The 14,737-nt window shown below is 44.2% G+C and overlaps 1 protein-coding gene across 1 annotated transcript; it reads left to right on the forward strand.

Moving 5' to 3' along the window:
- Positions 1 to 214: 214 nt before the first annotated feature.
- ICMT (isoprenylcysteine carboxyl methyltransferase) lies at positions 215 to 14,273 on the forward strand. The gene is made up of 5 exons (XM_063436995.1): positions 215 to 437; positions 9,179 to 9,267; positions 9,948 to 10,117; positions 12,272 to 12,489; positions 13,331 to 14,273. The coding sequence occupies exons 1-5, from the start codon at positions 225 to 227 to the stop codon at positions 13,511 to 13,513; spliced, it is 873 nt and encodes a 290-aa protein (XP_063293065.1). The 5' UTR covers positions 215 to 224; the 3' UTR covers positions 13,514 to 14,273.
- Positions 14,274 to 14,737: the final 464 nt, after the last annotated feature.

A 14,737-nucleotide genomic window follows, 5' to 3' on the forward strand; every position in this document is an offset into this window, starting at 1 on the left:
CAGAACTTGCTGGCGCTATATAAATAATAATAATAATAATAATAATCATCATCATAATAATAATTTATAGCAATTTACCAGTTTGTGAAAAGCAAAAATCATTGGGTGTAATTACTGAGTATTTCCAGCAGGTGTCGCCCAAACATTTACGCACTCTGTCGACCTCACTGTCTTCCCCAGCCAACCGGAAGTGTGCGTCTGGTTTCCTCTATGCCTCCTCCAACATGGCCGGCATGGGGCTGGTGCAGGAGGGCAGAGTAAGTCTGTTCAGCTTTCTGCTGGGACTCTCGGTGATTTTTTTGCCTTTGTTGACCAGCCGCTTCACAGAGCCCGAGCAGACCCTCCTAGCTACCACCCCGGGGAGGATATCGCTGGTGGTCTTCATAGCGGCTCTCAATGGATTCCTGCTGCTCGTCTACCGGGCTCAGCTTTACCAGGTACAGTCTGCCGGGATTAATGGCTCGGCTCTGATCTCTCAGGCTTTACTGTAGCGCAGCAAAGGCTTACTTTATTACCTTCATTGGCTCGGGGGCTGCCGGCTGACCTGGTTTACTACAGGTGGTCTCTGCAGTATCCTAGGTTTACTAGTCTCTGCTGGCTTGCTGGGGGGGCTTTGCTGTCTCTGCTGGCTTGCTGGGGGGGCTTTGCTGTCTCCCCTGGCTTGCTGGGGGGGCTTTGCTGTCTCCCGTGGCTTGCTGGGGGGCTTTGCTGTCTCCCCTGGCTTGCTGGGGGGGCTTTGCTGTCTCCCCTGGCTTGCTGGGGGGGGCTTTGCTGTCTCCCCTGGCTTGCTGGGGGGGGGGCTTTGCTGTCTCCCCTGGCTTGCTGGGGGGGGCTTTGCTGTCTCCCCTGGCTTGCTGGGGGGGGGGGGGGCTTTGCTGTCTCCCCTGGCTTGCTGGGGGGGGGGGGGGCTTTGCTGTCTCCCCTGGCTTGCTGGGGGGGGGGGGGGGGCTTTGCTGTCTCCCCTGGCTTGCTGGGGGGGGGGGCTTTGCTGTCTCCCCTGGCTTGCTGGGGGGGAGCTTTGCTGTCTCCCCTGGCTTGCTGGGGGGGGGGCTTTGCTGTCTCCCCTGGCTTGCTAGGGGGGGCTTTGCTGTCTCCCCTGGCTTGCTGGGGGGGGGCTTTGCTGTCTCCCCTGGCTTGCTAGGGGGGGCTTTGCTGTCTCCCCTGGCTTGCTAGGGGGGGCTTTGCTGTCTCCCCTGGCTTGCTAGGGGGGGCTTTGCTGTCTCCCCTGGCTTGCTGGGGGGGGGGGCTTTGCTGTCTCCCCTGGCTTGCTGGGGGGGGGGGGGCTTTGCTGTCTCCCCTGGCTTGCTGGGGGGGGGGGGCTTTGCTGTCTCCCCTGGCTTGCTGGGGGGGGCTTTGCTGTCTCCCCTGGCTTGCTGGGGGGGGGGGCTTTGCTGTCTCCCCATGCTTGCTGGGGGGGGGGGGGCTTTGCTGTCTCCCCTGGCTTGCTGGGGGGGGGGGCTTTGCTGTCTCCCCTGGCTTGTTGGGGGGGGGGTCTTTGCTGTCTCCCCTGGCTTGCTGGGGGGGGGGGGCTTTGCTGTCTCCCCTGGCTTGCTGGGGGGGGGGGGCTTTGCTGTCTCCCCTGGCTTGCTGGGGGGGGGGGGGCTTTGCTGTCTCCCCTGGCTTGCTGGGGGGGGGCGGCTTTGCTGTCTCCCCTGGCTTGTTGGGGGGGGGGTCTTTGCTGTCTCCCCTGGCTTGCTGGGGGGGGGGGGCTTTGCTGTCTCCCCTGGCTTGCTGGGGGGGGGGCTTTGCTGTCTCCCCTGGCTTGCTGGGGGGGGCTTTGCTGTCTCCCCTGGCTTGCTGGGGGGGGGGGGCTTTGCTGTCTCCCCTGGCTTGCTGGGGGGGGGGGGGGCTTTGCTGTCTCCCCTGGCTTGCTGGGGGGGGGGCTTTGCTGTCTCCCCTGGCTTGCTGGGGGGGGGGGGGGCTTTGCTGTCTCCCCTGGCTTGCTGGGGGGGGGGGCTTTGCTGTCTCCCCTGGCTTGCTGGGGGGGGGGGGCTTTGCTGTCTCCCCTGGCTTGCTGGGGGGGGGGGCTTTGCTGTCTCCCCTGGCTTGCTGGGGGGGGGGGCTTTGCTGTCTCCCCTGGCTTGCTGGGGGGGGGGGGGGGGCTTTGCTGTCTCCCCTGGCTTGCTGGGGGGGGGCTTTGCCTGTTCTAATTCGGCCATCTATTCGTACTGCCAGATAATTAAATAAAAAATGCATGGACTCCGCCAGCAAATATTCTACCAACCCTCATTCCACATCTCCCTCACCCACTGCTTTCACCAACATTCAGTAAGTTGAGCAGAACCCCATATCTTATAATTTAAAAAGATGGCTTAAAGGGACACTATAATTACCAGAACAACTACAGCTTATTGTATCTGTTCTGGTGAGTAGAATCATTCCCTTCAGGCTTTTTGCAGTAAGCGCTGTCTTTCAGAGAAAGTTCTGTGTTTACATTACAGCCTAGTGATAACTCAACTGGCCACTCCTCAGATGGCTATTAGAGGTGCTTCCTGGGGCCGTGCTGCCATTCAGTGTCTCCACCCTCTGCATGTAGACACTGACCTTTCATGCTAGAGATGCATTGATTCATTGGATCTCTATGAGGAAATGCTGATTGGCCAGGGCTGTGTTTGACTTGTACTGGCTCTGCCCCTGACCTGCCTCCTTGACAGTCTCAGCCAATCCTATGTGAATCGCTTGGATTTGGACTCTGTAAAGCTTTGAAATTGTTTTCATACAAATATTTAATTTAAAAATAAGAAAAGTAACTTCAAAAAAATCTGAAAATAGTGGACCTTGTTAAATACAGTAATGCCCTCTTGCAGTACTTGAGACATCCTTAACCCCTTAAGGACACACGCCATGTGTGACATGTCATGATTCCCTTTTATTCCAGAAGTTTGGTCCTTAAGGGGTTAAGGAGGCACTCAAAGCACCATGACAACAACATTGTGGTGGATATGTTGCCAAAAGACCACTTGCACAGCATATTAACTTGGGATATAGGGATTAATTAACATAGTAATACAAATACATTGACCGTTTCTTTTTAAAGTGAGACCCAGAGCTAGTACACTGCATTGGATGTGATGCCAGGAGTCCCCTGGAGCAACCCCTTGTTAACTAGTCATACCATTATTAAACAGTTTGACACTTACCTGTGACCCTCGTGCTCCTGAAGTTCATGTGATCTCCTATGATATTGTTAAAGAATTAATGCAATTTTTTTTTACATTTTATCATAAAATAGTTTTTTTGGTTAGAGTAACCCCCTCATCCCGATCCTTCTCCACCAGTGGGCGCCTGTTTCCAGCATGCTGAAGTCATGTGTCTGATATGTACATAACTGGCATTATCCAGCCCGGGAATCTTTTTCCAGGCTGACTGATACCCCAATGATGCTGCCAGAGGTCGAGTTACATCCAGCAGCAAAGGGATTGAGCTTGGTAAATGCAGTCAACATGACCACTTCAAGTCACTGAAGTGTTCATCTTGGTGCTTAGAATAAACATTTAAAGAAGAAATCTCCATTCTACTGCAGCAATATCAATTCTGTCCTTATGTAACATTATTTATTGATTAATAATGTCAGCTGATAGTGGGTAGAAGTTACTGTTCAAGACATACTGTATGTAATATTATTTTTGTAATTTGGTTTATAGCAATAAATCATCTATGCATATTAGTGTGGACGCAGATAAGTGTCACTTTCAAAAACCGTTTGATAACCTACTGTGGGGTGGCGCTAGGGGACTCCTGGCTCCATATCATCAGTGTGCTGTAGTAGATATGGTGCTTGGACTGTTACATTAAACGTCACTCTCATGGTTTACATAATGATTCCAGGTTTGCATTATGTCTCTATAATACACGGTTTGGTTTCTTTGTGTCGGTTTCAATTTGTTGTGACAGGTTTTCATGAATTAAAATTGAGTTGGTTCTTTTATATTTTCTCCTTCTGGAAAGCTGGGTATCCTTTCACTTAATGAACGTGTCGTATATCTATTTTAAAGCAATCTACAACTCAAATGAATGTTTTTTCTGCTTTCTGGCAACTCTTGTGAATCCGTGCCGTGGCCAGTGTAGCACACAGGAAGCGGGTTAAGGGATTTGAGCTATTACAATTAATAGGCTTTGTCAGGTCAGGCAGTTTAAAGGGAGTGGAGAGCAAAGCTGATTCATAGGGATTGTAACACACAGAAAATAAATTGCTTTGTGACATCAACTCTGAAAGCCATTTCAGACCTACATAAAACATCTTTTTAACATTAAATTGTGAAGACGCATCCACATTTAAATTTGTGGCATTTCTTCGGATTAAAGATGTCACACTGCCCCTACTATTTGTAAATCCTGAGAATATATATGCACATGTGCAGTGGCAATGAGCTGTAGCCAAGAAAATTGAAATCTTTAAAAATTGGGTATATCTTAAACACTAGCAAACATACAAGACTGTAGGGTTGAACCCCAGGCAAAAAAAACCCCTAATTAATTTTCAAAAACTTGGACTTTGGAGAAGCTATGACATGTATTACAATAACCCAGTGGTTCCCAAACTTTTTTAGGTTTAAGGCGCCCTTAGTATTTAAATATTTTTTCAAGGCACCCCAAGTCAAAATTTTTAGGTTGTATATCTGTACAGTGCTGCAGAATTTACTGGCAAAATAGTGTAACGTACAGAGTTGGCGTTTTGAAGGGGTGCTTGTATATAGTTTTAGTGTTTTAATACGGGGGAGTGTTTGTATGTAATATATGCGTTTGATTGCAGTGGTGTGTTTGAATGTAATGTTCACTTTTTTTTTTTTTTTTAATTCTTTATTTTTGGTGCAGTAAAGTTTACAGACAGGCCCGTGGTGCCACGACAGCAATCACGGGCTGAATGATGTAGACAATATCAAGATGATATACAGTTGCACATTTTTTTGTAAAGACAGGTTGTATTTGTAAGTGAATTCGTTAAGAGTGAATTGGTTAAGTCGGCAATTGAGAGATACATCCATATTAATGATCAGGACACAGTGTGTATGTTTTGCCGTTAAACGTAGATTTGATGCATGCGTGTAAGTTGCGCGTGTAAAGATATTCCATGAGTACCAGGCAGTCGGGCTCAGCTTCTCTAAGTGATTGGGTGATAGGCTGCTTGAGAGCGTGTTGGTGCGTGTAGTACTGCGGTATATGTAGGGTGTACTGTGAGATGCTAGCTGGGTTAGAGTGTTCAAGCATTAAACATTAAAGCATTAGCATTAAGCATTAGCATTAAACATTAGCATTAAACATTAAACAGGTTTTGCATTGTTGATAAGTCTCTATTTGGGAGGCTTTAATGTGGTCTGTCCAGCATCTGTTGTAACAAAGGTTTGGGATGTGTACCTTTGTGGTTCCCATCTTGTGAGACCCCTATCAGCCGATGCCCAATAGTGGGAAGGTTGTAGGTGAGATGTTAGAGTTGGTCACAGCAAGGTGCAGTGTCGTTGGTACCAGCTGTTGGTTTGTCTGCTCGTTGTAGTGAAGGTCTGTTCTGGTGACGCAGGTGAGTGGTGTTCCCCTCTGATACTCTGAGGCCTTCTGTGGTTTCAGGTGGATTCTGAGCTCTGTGGGGTGCTTGCTAGTCGTGTGTCTCAGGCTCCTGCCAGGTCTGTAAAGGGCTTGTGGGCTATTTCGAGCAGGCCTCCTTGCACAGTGTGGTCTTGCTTGTTTATGTGCGGGCGGGAGAGGTCTCCTTCTCCGGCGCCATCTTGTGGGTCTCGTCGGACGGGGGCCCGTGCGGTTCTGGTGGATGTGTGCTGGTTCTCTGTTGGGTGAGTGCCCTGGTTCTGCAGCCTGTCTGCCTCTGCTAGCCAGTTTCGCCCAAAAGGCTTCGAATAGGGCATCAAGCTGGTGGTGTAAGTTTTGCCTTTCCGTTTGGCTATTATGGGGACATGTAGCGTCCGCCATTTTGTGGGCCTGTGTAGTGTAGGGCTGTCTGAGAGGTTCACCTTTCAGTGCATGAGTTAGCTCCCCTGCCTTGGGGGGTTGGACCGGGATCACCCCCACCGGTCCCGAGGGGGGGGAACGGGTATTCAGTAGGTTAGTGCCTCCGGTGTTGGGGCGAGGGGAGCGGCCGTCTCCCCCCAGCTCCGTCCACCGCAGGCCGCAGCCTGCCGCCTTGTCTTCTCGGTTACGGGATGCGCTCGAGTCCGGTATCGGATGCTTCACCAGGGAGCCCCCGACATGGGTGGCGTGCCCCGGCATCGTTTCAGGCTTGAGGATTTCGAGAATATCCCAATAAGTGGCTGGTATGGCGGGAGCTCCTCCAACATGCGGCTGCTCTGTTTGCAGGTCAGGCCCCGCCCCCCTGTAATGTTCACTTTTAAATGCGGATGTCCATTTGTGTGAAGTATTTTTGTTTGAGTGAAGGGGTGTGTTTGTATATCCTTTTGGCGTTTGAATGTAGGGGTGTGTTTGTATGTAATATTTGTGTTCGATTGCAGGAGTGTGTTTGGATGTTGTGCTGGTGTATGACTACTTGGATGTATGCACATACATGAATATTTACACAGATATACATACACACAAACGTATATAGACACTGACACATACACTCATACTGACCCATACACACACCTTAACACATGCACACGCACTAGAGGCTAGATTAACCCTTCAGTGTAAACATAGCAGTTTCTGTAATGGTGTTGCAATGGTATTTGCAAATTAGTCCAATGAAAAATATGTGTATATCCAATGCAGTGGTTATTGCAAAATCAAAAAGTATGTAAGCTCAGCATGGATAGTCTTAGCATGAAATGACAGAAAGGGATATGAAGGGAAAAAAATGATAGTAAGCCTCTCTCCCTGTAAATCTGACTAGTTAGGATATAGGGGGGAAAAAAGAAAGGAGATTAAATTAGCAGCATATCACTTGGTCGGTGTCTAGTTAAAAATGTTTGGATACAGCCAAACATGTAGAAGGTGCCCAGATAAAGTAATCCAAAACCATGCCCATTGTGTCAAAGTGAGATTAGAGATAACCGACACACGTTTCGGTGCATAGAAGTGTGCACCTTCGTCAGAGGCAACATTTGAAATGCAGTCTGTTCGCTTTATAAAGGAGTATCTCACGTGGTCTCAATTTGCAGAGCCAATGGTAGGTGCCTGCATCATCAGGTGTATGGATGGAACCTCCCTATTCGGATGTAATTAGTCAGTCGTTGACCTCCCTGTCTCCCATGGGAGATTATCATTTCATCGGCTTAACCAGTCTTGATGGACTCAATAGTGATGTTTCTACCGATACATTTACAATGAATCATGTTATCCTAGATCAATCCTTAGTCGTAAATTGGCTCCCCGAGACAGGGGAGTCAACGACCGACTAATTACATCCAAATAGGTAATACACATACTGTGATGATCTTTGCTCAAATCTGACTAATACACATACAGAATCTACCATACACTGGACCTACTTTTTACCAACAATTAAGCCAGTCATGTATACTGTGTGGTAGACCTGTTTCATCTAATATAGAAATAGCCTTACAAGGCTAAACAATTTAAGTATATAGCCATTTTGCTTATAAGTTTTTGTTACATTTGTCTCTACCACAGAGATCACACCATTACTTTAGATACTGGTATATATCCATGGAGCCCTCTCCTCACTTATGTGAGACGATTTTGGGCTTATTCTTTTACTTTTAAGCCCAGAGACACCTCTGTGACTGTGTTAACACTTAAGACACACGTTGCTGTTACACTGTTGTATGGGTGTAACACAGTCATAGATTCCTTTTCTATAATCTCTATAATCGTGAATGAACTGTCACATGTGCACGTGCCGATGCATGTATGTTAATCTGTGGTGTGGGGAGCTGAATTTTCTCTGGACGCTGGTCTATGGGGGGGGGGGGGGGGGGAGAGCTAACGGATGGATGCAGCAAACCTCCCTGGCTCTTTGACAGCCATGGGGGATGTTCTATAATTTATTTATTTATAAAATTGCCGATTTCTCATAGATATTGGCACTTTTATAAACTAGTGTTAGAATAGGATCTTCTTCTGCCATAATGCACTCACTGTCTTAGCAATCTAAAGTGCTTTGTGGCTATGGAGTGGTCTTTTTGATATTTTGAGATCTGCTTTAAAGTGTTTACTCTCCCACTAGCCTTTAAAGGGACACTATAGTCACCTGAACAACATTAACTTAATGAAGCAGTTTTGGTGTATAGAACATGCCCCTGCAGCCTCACTGCTCAATCCTCTGCCATTTAGGAGTTAAATCCCTTTGTTTATGAACCCTAGTCACACCTCCCTGCATGTGACTTGCACAGCCTTCCATAAACACTTCCTGTAAAGAGAGCCCTATTTCGGCTTTCTTTATTGCAAGTTCTGTTTAATTAGGATTTTCTTATCCCCTGCTATGTTAATAGCTTGCTAGACCCTGCAAGAGCCTCCTGTATGTGATTTAAAGTTCAATTTAGAGATTGAGATACAATTATTTAAGGTAAATTACATCTGTTTGAAAGTGAAACCAGTTTGTTTTTTTCATGCAGGCTCTGTCAATCATAGCCAGGGGAGGTGTGGCTAGGGCTGCATAAACAGAAACAAAGTGATTTAACTCCTAAATGGCAGTGAAATTGCAGGGGAATAATCTATACACTAAAACTGCTTTATTTAGCTAAAGTAATTTAGGTGGCTATAGTGTTCCTTTAAGTTCCTTTAAGTGACAATTCAGCCCTGCTGATTGTGCCATGGACCCTCCAGGCTTGCAGTAGCAGTTGACTTTAGGGCCTTTCCTGCAGCGTAGGACTTAGACTTTTGAGCGCAGCTTTAGAGGTTGTGTATCCAAAGGTCACTGGAGAGTCTGATTTGGATTCCCATTGCAGAAAACAAGCAGTGCTCCTGCAACTTTGCTATGACTGCAGTGTCTTGTTTCGCACCTGGGAAAAATTGCATGCTGTTTCTGCCGTTAAAGTACTTGGTGATCACACTGTCATTGGTATAGAAAATAAGTGCTGAGAAGGAAAATGAAATATTGGAATCGTGCAAGCTCTTTATTGTATGCATCTCTTTATTATAGTTCAGAAACTGGTATTGTGCATTCTAATGTATTTTGTAAGACACCACTGGCAAACAAAGGATATTAAACAAAGTGACTGCAAGCATAGTGCCTTCCTTTACAGCCTATAAATATTACCATTGTATCTTTCAGGTAGCAATCAGAGGTGCCTTCTTAGGCTTTGCATTTGGATGTGGTGCACTCCTGAGTGTCACTCAGTCCCCATGGAAACACTTTGGATGGTAAGTAATGTTTACACAATAATTTACTTTGGAAAGCCAGCCATGAAACCAATGGCAGTAAGTTGTAATTAGTGGGTACTGGTAAAGTACAGCTTTTTGTGAGCAGTTAAAGGACCACTATAGTGCCCTGAGGAGGCCCCTACCCTCAGGGTCCCACTTCTGTGGCGCTGAAGGGGGAGGAAGGGGTTAATCCCTTACCTTTTTTCCAGCGCCAGGCTCCCTCGGCGCTGGGACTCTCCTTCCTCTTCTTTTGTCATCGGCTAAATGCACACGCGCGGCAAGAGCCGCGCGCGCGCATTCAGCCAGTCCATAGGAAAGCATTTCTCAATGCTTTCCTATGGATGCTGGCGTCTTCTCACTGTGAAAATCTCTGAAACTATGTTTACAGCAGAAAGGGTTAATCCTAGATGGACCTGGCACCCAGACCACTTCATTGAGCTGAAGTGGTCTGGGTGCATATAGTGGTCCTTTAAGGAATTAATCTTTATAGTGGGTACAGTTGTCATTGGGTATATTAACTTCCTTTAAAAGTTGCAAGGCATGATTGTATCATGATTCTTTAAACTTTTTCTAATATTTCAGTTTATCTCAGTTTCATATCAATGCTCATGTTTAGTGTGTATTTACACACTTTTTTTTTACATTTATTTTTTATTTAAAATTGTATTTTCTATTTCCAGGTATGTTTGCTCCCTCTCGTTCTTCCATTATTCTGAATATTTGGTGACTGCTGCAAACAACCCGAAAAGTCTGTCGCTGGACTCCTATCTACTCAATCATAGCGTTGAGTACACACTGGCTGCAGTTTCCTCTTGGCTTGAGTTTACTATTGAGAGAATGCTCTTTCCAGGTATGTGCAAAAACAGTGTCTTATTTGCTGTAGGTGTTTTCAATAAATCAAATACGGTATCTATTTTAAAGGAATCATGATGGGAAGTGACAGCACATTTTTTCTTTTTTAATGCATGAGGATTGTGCTTTAAAAATATACAAAATAAGATATGCTCCTCTTTTGAAGTCACTGCTGCAAATGCACAGTTTACAGCAGCAATGAGATCTGCCTAGACCAGCAAGCATTTTCATCAGGAGTCTCTCAGTTTGGTCTGTTGGTGTAACATATTACCCTATAAATTTGTGTTGAGCAGTTTGTTTTGTGGGATATGTTGTTCAGCCCCTGGTAGCAGCTCCACACATAAGACAACATATACTGGCTGCTATCAGCCTTTTTAAGGCCCATTCACAGTTAAAGTGGACTTTGCCTGAGCAAGTGACAATGCATATGCTTAGCTGTTTATCGGACATTCTCAGACCCATTGAAGGGAAGTAGGATCTTTGTCTGTCATAAATTATCCTAACCTGAACCTCACTTAAAAAAAAAAAAAAGTATTTAAATGCTTGTACTCTCAAAGCATGAATATTAATATTGATCAGCTGAGAGATTGGATATTAATGGACAGACTAAAAGCATATTGTGAACCTGAAGCACTCCGTTCTTTCCCAGTTAAAGTGGCTTTCTATTTTATAAAGATATAATCTTTAGACCAAGAGGAAGGAGGAGGCTGCGAGGAACAGCTTCCGGTAAATAAAACCTACCTTAAACTGCATCCCTCAGCTGCCTGACCATAACTGGAGATGTCACCATTGGAGGTCTTTGCAATATATGCATAGACACTTAAATGTGACAGATCAAATTTAAGTGGATGTTATGTTTTCAATGTATTTTGATCCCACTGTCAATTTGGCTTTCTTATGTGTCGAAGCTTACATTTCCCCATAATAGGAAAAGATCCAATCAACAGAGCTTTAGCAATCGTAACAGAGTTAAACAACCAGGAAGTAACTGGATTGACAGCAGGGAAGGTGTAACAAGGTTAATTTATAAAAATATACTTCTGTTGGAATCAGCACTTTTATAAAATGGAAAAAGAGGACACAAGCTGTGGTGTTGTGTGTTTAGAGTGTTCCTTTGATGTGGCTGCTGTAAGATATGCATGATGACACAAAACATGTAGAGATCCAATAATTTTACAAAGTAAGGGAGAAAGCGAGTCTAGACTGTTATTAGAGCTGTGGTTTTGTAAAAATGTAAACAGTGCTGTCTCTGATAATGCACTGTTTTACAGGATCGGCTTATTTCCACCAAACCCACTTCATTAAACTGAACATCATGTTAAAGGTAGTGTCTAGGCGCCAGCTTAATGTAATGGTGCTGGAAGAAAGAAACTGTCCTTGCAGGTACAAACATATCTGAGAAAACAGTGTTTACCTTGCTGCCCAACATCACCCTTATTGGCTGTCACTCAGACGCCTGCTACTGGGGCTTCCTGAATGAACTTCTGCAAAGATTGTAGGACCAATGTTCAGCATTTTAACACACTACATGGAGATGCTGAACACTTTTGATAGAGATGCATTCCTATGGAAAGGGATTGGCTGAGATCATTGTGTCATGATCTCGGCCAGTGGACAGAGCTCCAGGGGATATAAGGTAAGTAAATCTCTTTATCTAACTTAATTAAAGGGGGCCTGATAATAGCACTATAACATTCTAGCGCAGGGCATTTCTCTGCCTCTATAGGTGATGGGATATTCCTTTTCAGATTTAGTATTGCACATTTGTCAGCAGTTTTTTTTTTTTTTTTTTTTTTTTTTTTTAAATCTCCATTCCAAAAGAAAGCTATGCAATCAAAATCCATGATGTTAATATCTGACTTATGACATTCCACTGTACAAAGACACATTGTATTTAAGTGGGCATGTTACATACTTGACACTAAAGTAAGTCATATTCTGATCGGCATCCGGAAATCATTTACAATTGAGGGGGTTATAAGTTTGTTATAATGTTACATTAAGAGAGAATATATATATTTTTTTAATCACTTGTTCCAGTAGTAGCTGCTCTATAATTGGTTACATAATGTCCACTGCTTAAAAGGAAAATAACTGCTAATTATTTATTTAGATCTCTCTTCATTCTTTCTGTTGTCGTCTGATAATGCAGGTCTGAAGCAGATAACATGGCTGAGTGCTATTGGATTGATAATGGTGCTCATTGGGGAATTACTGCGGAAATGTGCAATGCTCACAGCCGGTTCCAATTTCAACCACATTGTACAGAATGAGAAATCCGAATCCCACACTCTAGTAACATCTGGGGTCTATTCCTGGTTCAGACATCCGTCTTATGTCGGCTGGTTTTACTGGAGCATTGGAACACAGGTATGGTTACAAATAAATGTGTTGTGGTTATGTGTGTTTTTGTTTTTTTTCCTTCTTTATTTAATCGTCATTCAAAAGAAGAAAAAAAAAACACTATTAGGAATATGAGAAGAAGGTGGAGATAAAAGCATTGCTCGTGTAATACATTCAGATGCAAACATGTTTACTTTATTATCTACAGTTATGTTGAGATGGTGTTCAGTAATAACAATGAGGACCAGCTCAGGGTAAATCATTTTGAGGATAAATATAGTCATAGCTTAAAGGGACACTATAGTCACCAGAACAACTACAGCTTAATGTAGTTGTTCTGGTGAGTATAATGGTTCCCTTCAGGCATTTTTCATGCAAACACTGCTTTTTCATTACATTACATTACATTGCCTCTAGGGACACCTTTCAAGTGGCCACTCCTTAGATGGCCACTGGAGGTGCTTCCTGGGTCACTGCTGCCGAAAAAACAGCCCTGACGTTCAGCGTCCCCACGCTCTGCATGGAGATGCTGAATTTTCCTGATAGAGATGCATTGATCCAAAATGGCATTTGGCCCCGCCCCCATGCCAATTTTAGCCAATCCAGTGCTTTCCATATTGGTGTATTGTGTAATTACTGCCCACTATAACTGCAAGCCTGTGTGAGCTAGAAAGGATTGATATTAACTGTTTTGGATTTTTTTTTACCCACCAGTTTCTTATATATGAAACAAAAAAATCAAACAAGTTTTGAAATTGAAATAAATTTTTTCCAAGGAGTGGAAGTTTAGCGTTAAGTAAATAAACTAATATCAATCTTTGTTCTATTTTTAATATGCACTCACCCTATTTTCTTCTGACTTTCTTAGATTTTACTCTGCAACCCAGTCTGTTTAATTGGCTACACGCTGGCATCCTGGAGGTTTTTTCGCGAGAGGGTGGAGGAAGAAGAGTACTCTCTCATCCACTTTTTTGGAGAACAGTATTTGGAGTATAAAAAAAAAGTTCCAACAGGCTTGCCTTTCATAAAAGGTGTGAAAGTGGAGCCATAACAGAGTGAATACAGCATGAGTCTTGTTTTTACACATGATCTTTCTCATTTTGAATTGAACCCAGCGCGTTTCGACTCATGTGGGAACTGTGGGAAAAATGCAGGAGCTGTCTTCTAATTGTCCATTACATTGAACAGATTAAGGGCTAAGAAGATGCAAACCACACAATAACAGCACAGATACTACAAGATTGTGAATCTGCCACCATGCATACTGGCTCACTGAAGACTCCATATGTCCAATACATCGCAGTGTAAAAATTGGAGGGTACAGTTATATCTTGATACCTCCTAGTAGACACTGGATTTGGAGTCCTTTTAGTTCATTTTTCTAGAAGACCTTTTTCTATTTAATAATTACATCAAGAGTATTGTAGTAGAGCATATATCTATTTCTATAGTATTTATATGCATGTGTTAAAAAAAAAAATAATAATAATAATTTCAATGCTAAACATAGCAGCTGTAGTTTAAATCAAACTGGTTTGGTTATTTTTAAAGTTGCATGAAATTGCAACATTTGCCGTCTGACTCTTTGCCCAACTGAGTCCACCTACGTGTGACTGGCATTCCTGGGGTATAGAGCCTCTGTAATGTGGATTTCTAGAAGTGCTTCTTGATTCATTAGATTGTATTGTACCATCACAGGGACACTGGAGCGTTACATTTAGTAAGGTCCTTAGGCAGCATGATTAAAACTTATATTTGGCGTACAGTTAGTACTAGAGTAATTCAAAATAATCCTCAAAGGAAATGAGGGGGAGGGGGTTGACACATCAGCCTAGAAGTTAGGAGCCTGGGCTAAATGTTAGGAGTCAGGCAAAATTCCATTATCCATACACACTCGGCCATGCTATCACACACAGACCTTAAATGGACATGCATATAAACATGGTCATTTTGCATTGTTAGGCACGCCTCTCGGCGAGGAAAGTTTATTCAGTCCCCTCCCAACCTCCCTCTTACCCACTATAGTAATTGCCTCTGTGTGATAGAGTACCAATGACAACTTTCTGCACCCACTTTTACTCCCAAAAAGCTGTAGTCAGGCAACACATTAGGAGATTATGATGTTATTTCTTCCCAGTGCTCTCCATTAGGATGCTGCATAGGCACGTAAGGGATAGAGTGGTGAAACTGCATCAGCTGATGCATCAAGGAGAAACAACCTGAGCCCCCAGTAACACAACAGAGAATCCTGACAACCTCCTCTTCTTTCTCAGTA

The sequence above is a fragment of the Pelobates fuscus genome, chromosome 11 (genome assembly GCF_036172605.1).
Source record: "Pelobates fuscus isolate aPelFus1 chromosome 11, aPelFus1.pri, whole genome shotgun sequence".
NCBI lineage: Eukaryota > Metazoa > Chordata > Amphibia > Anura > Pelobatidae > Pelobates > Pelobates fuscus.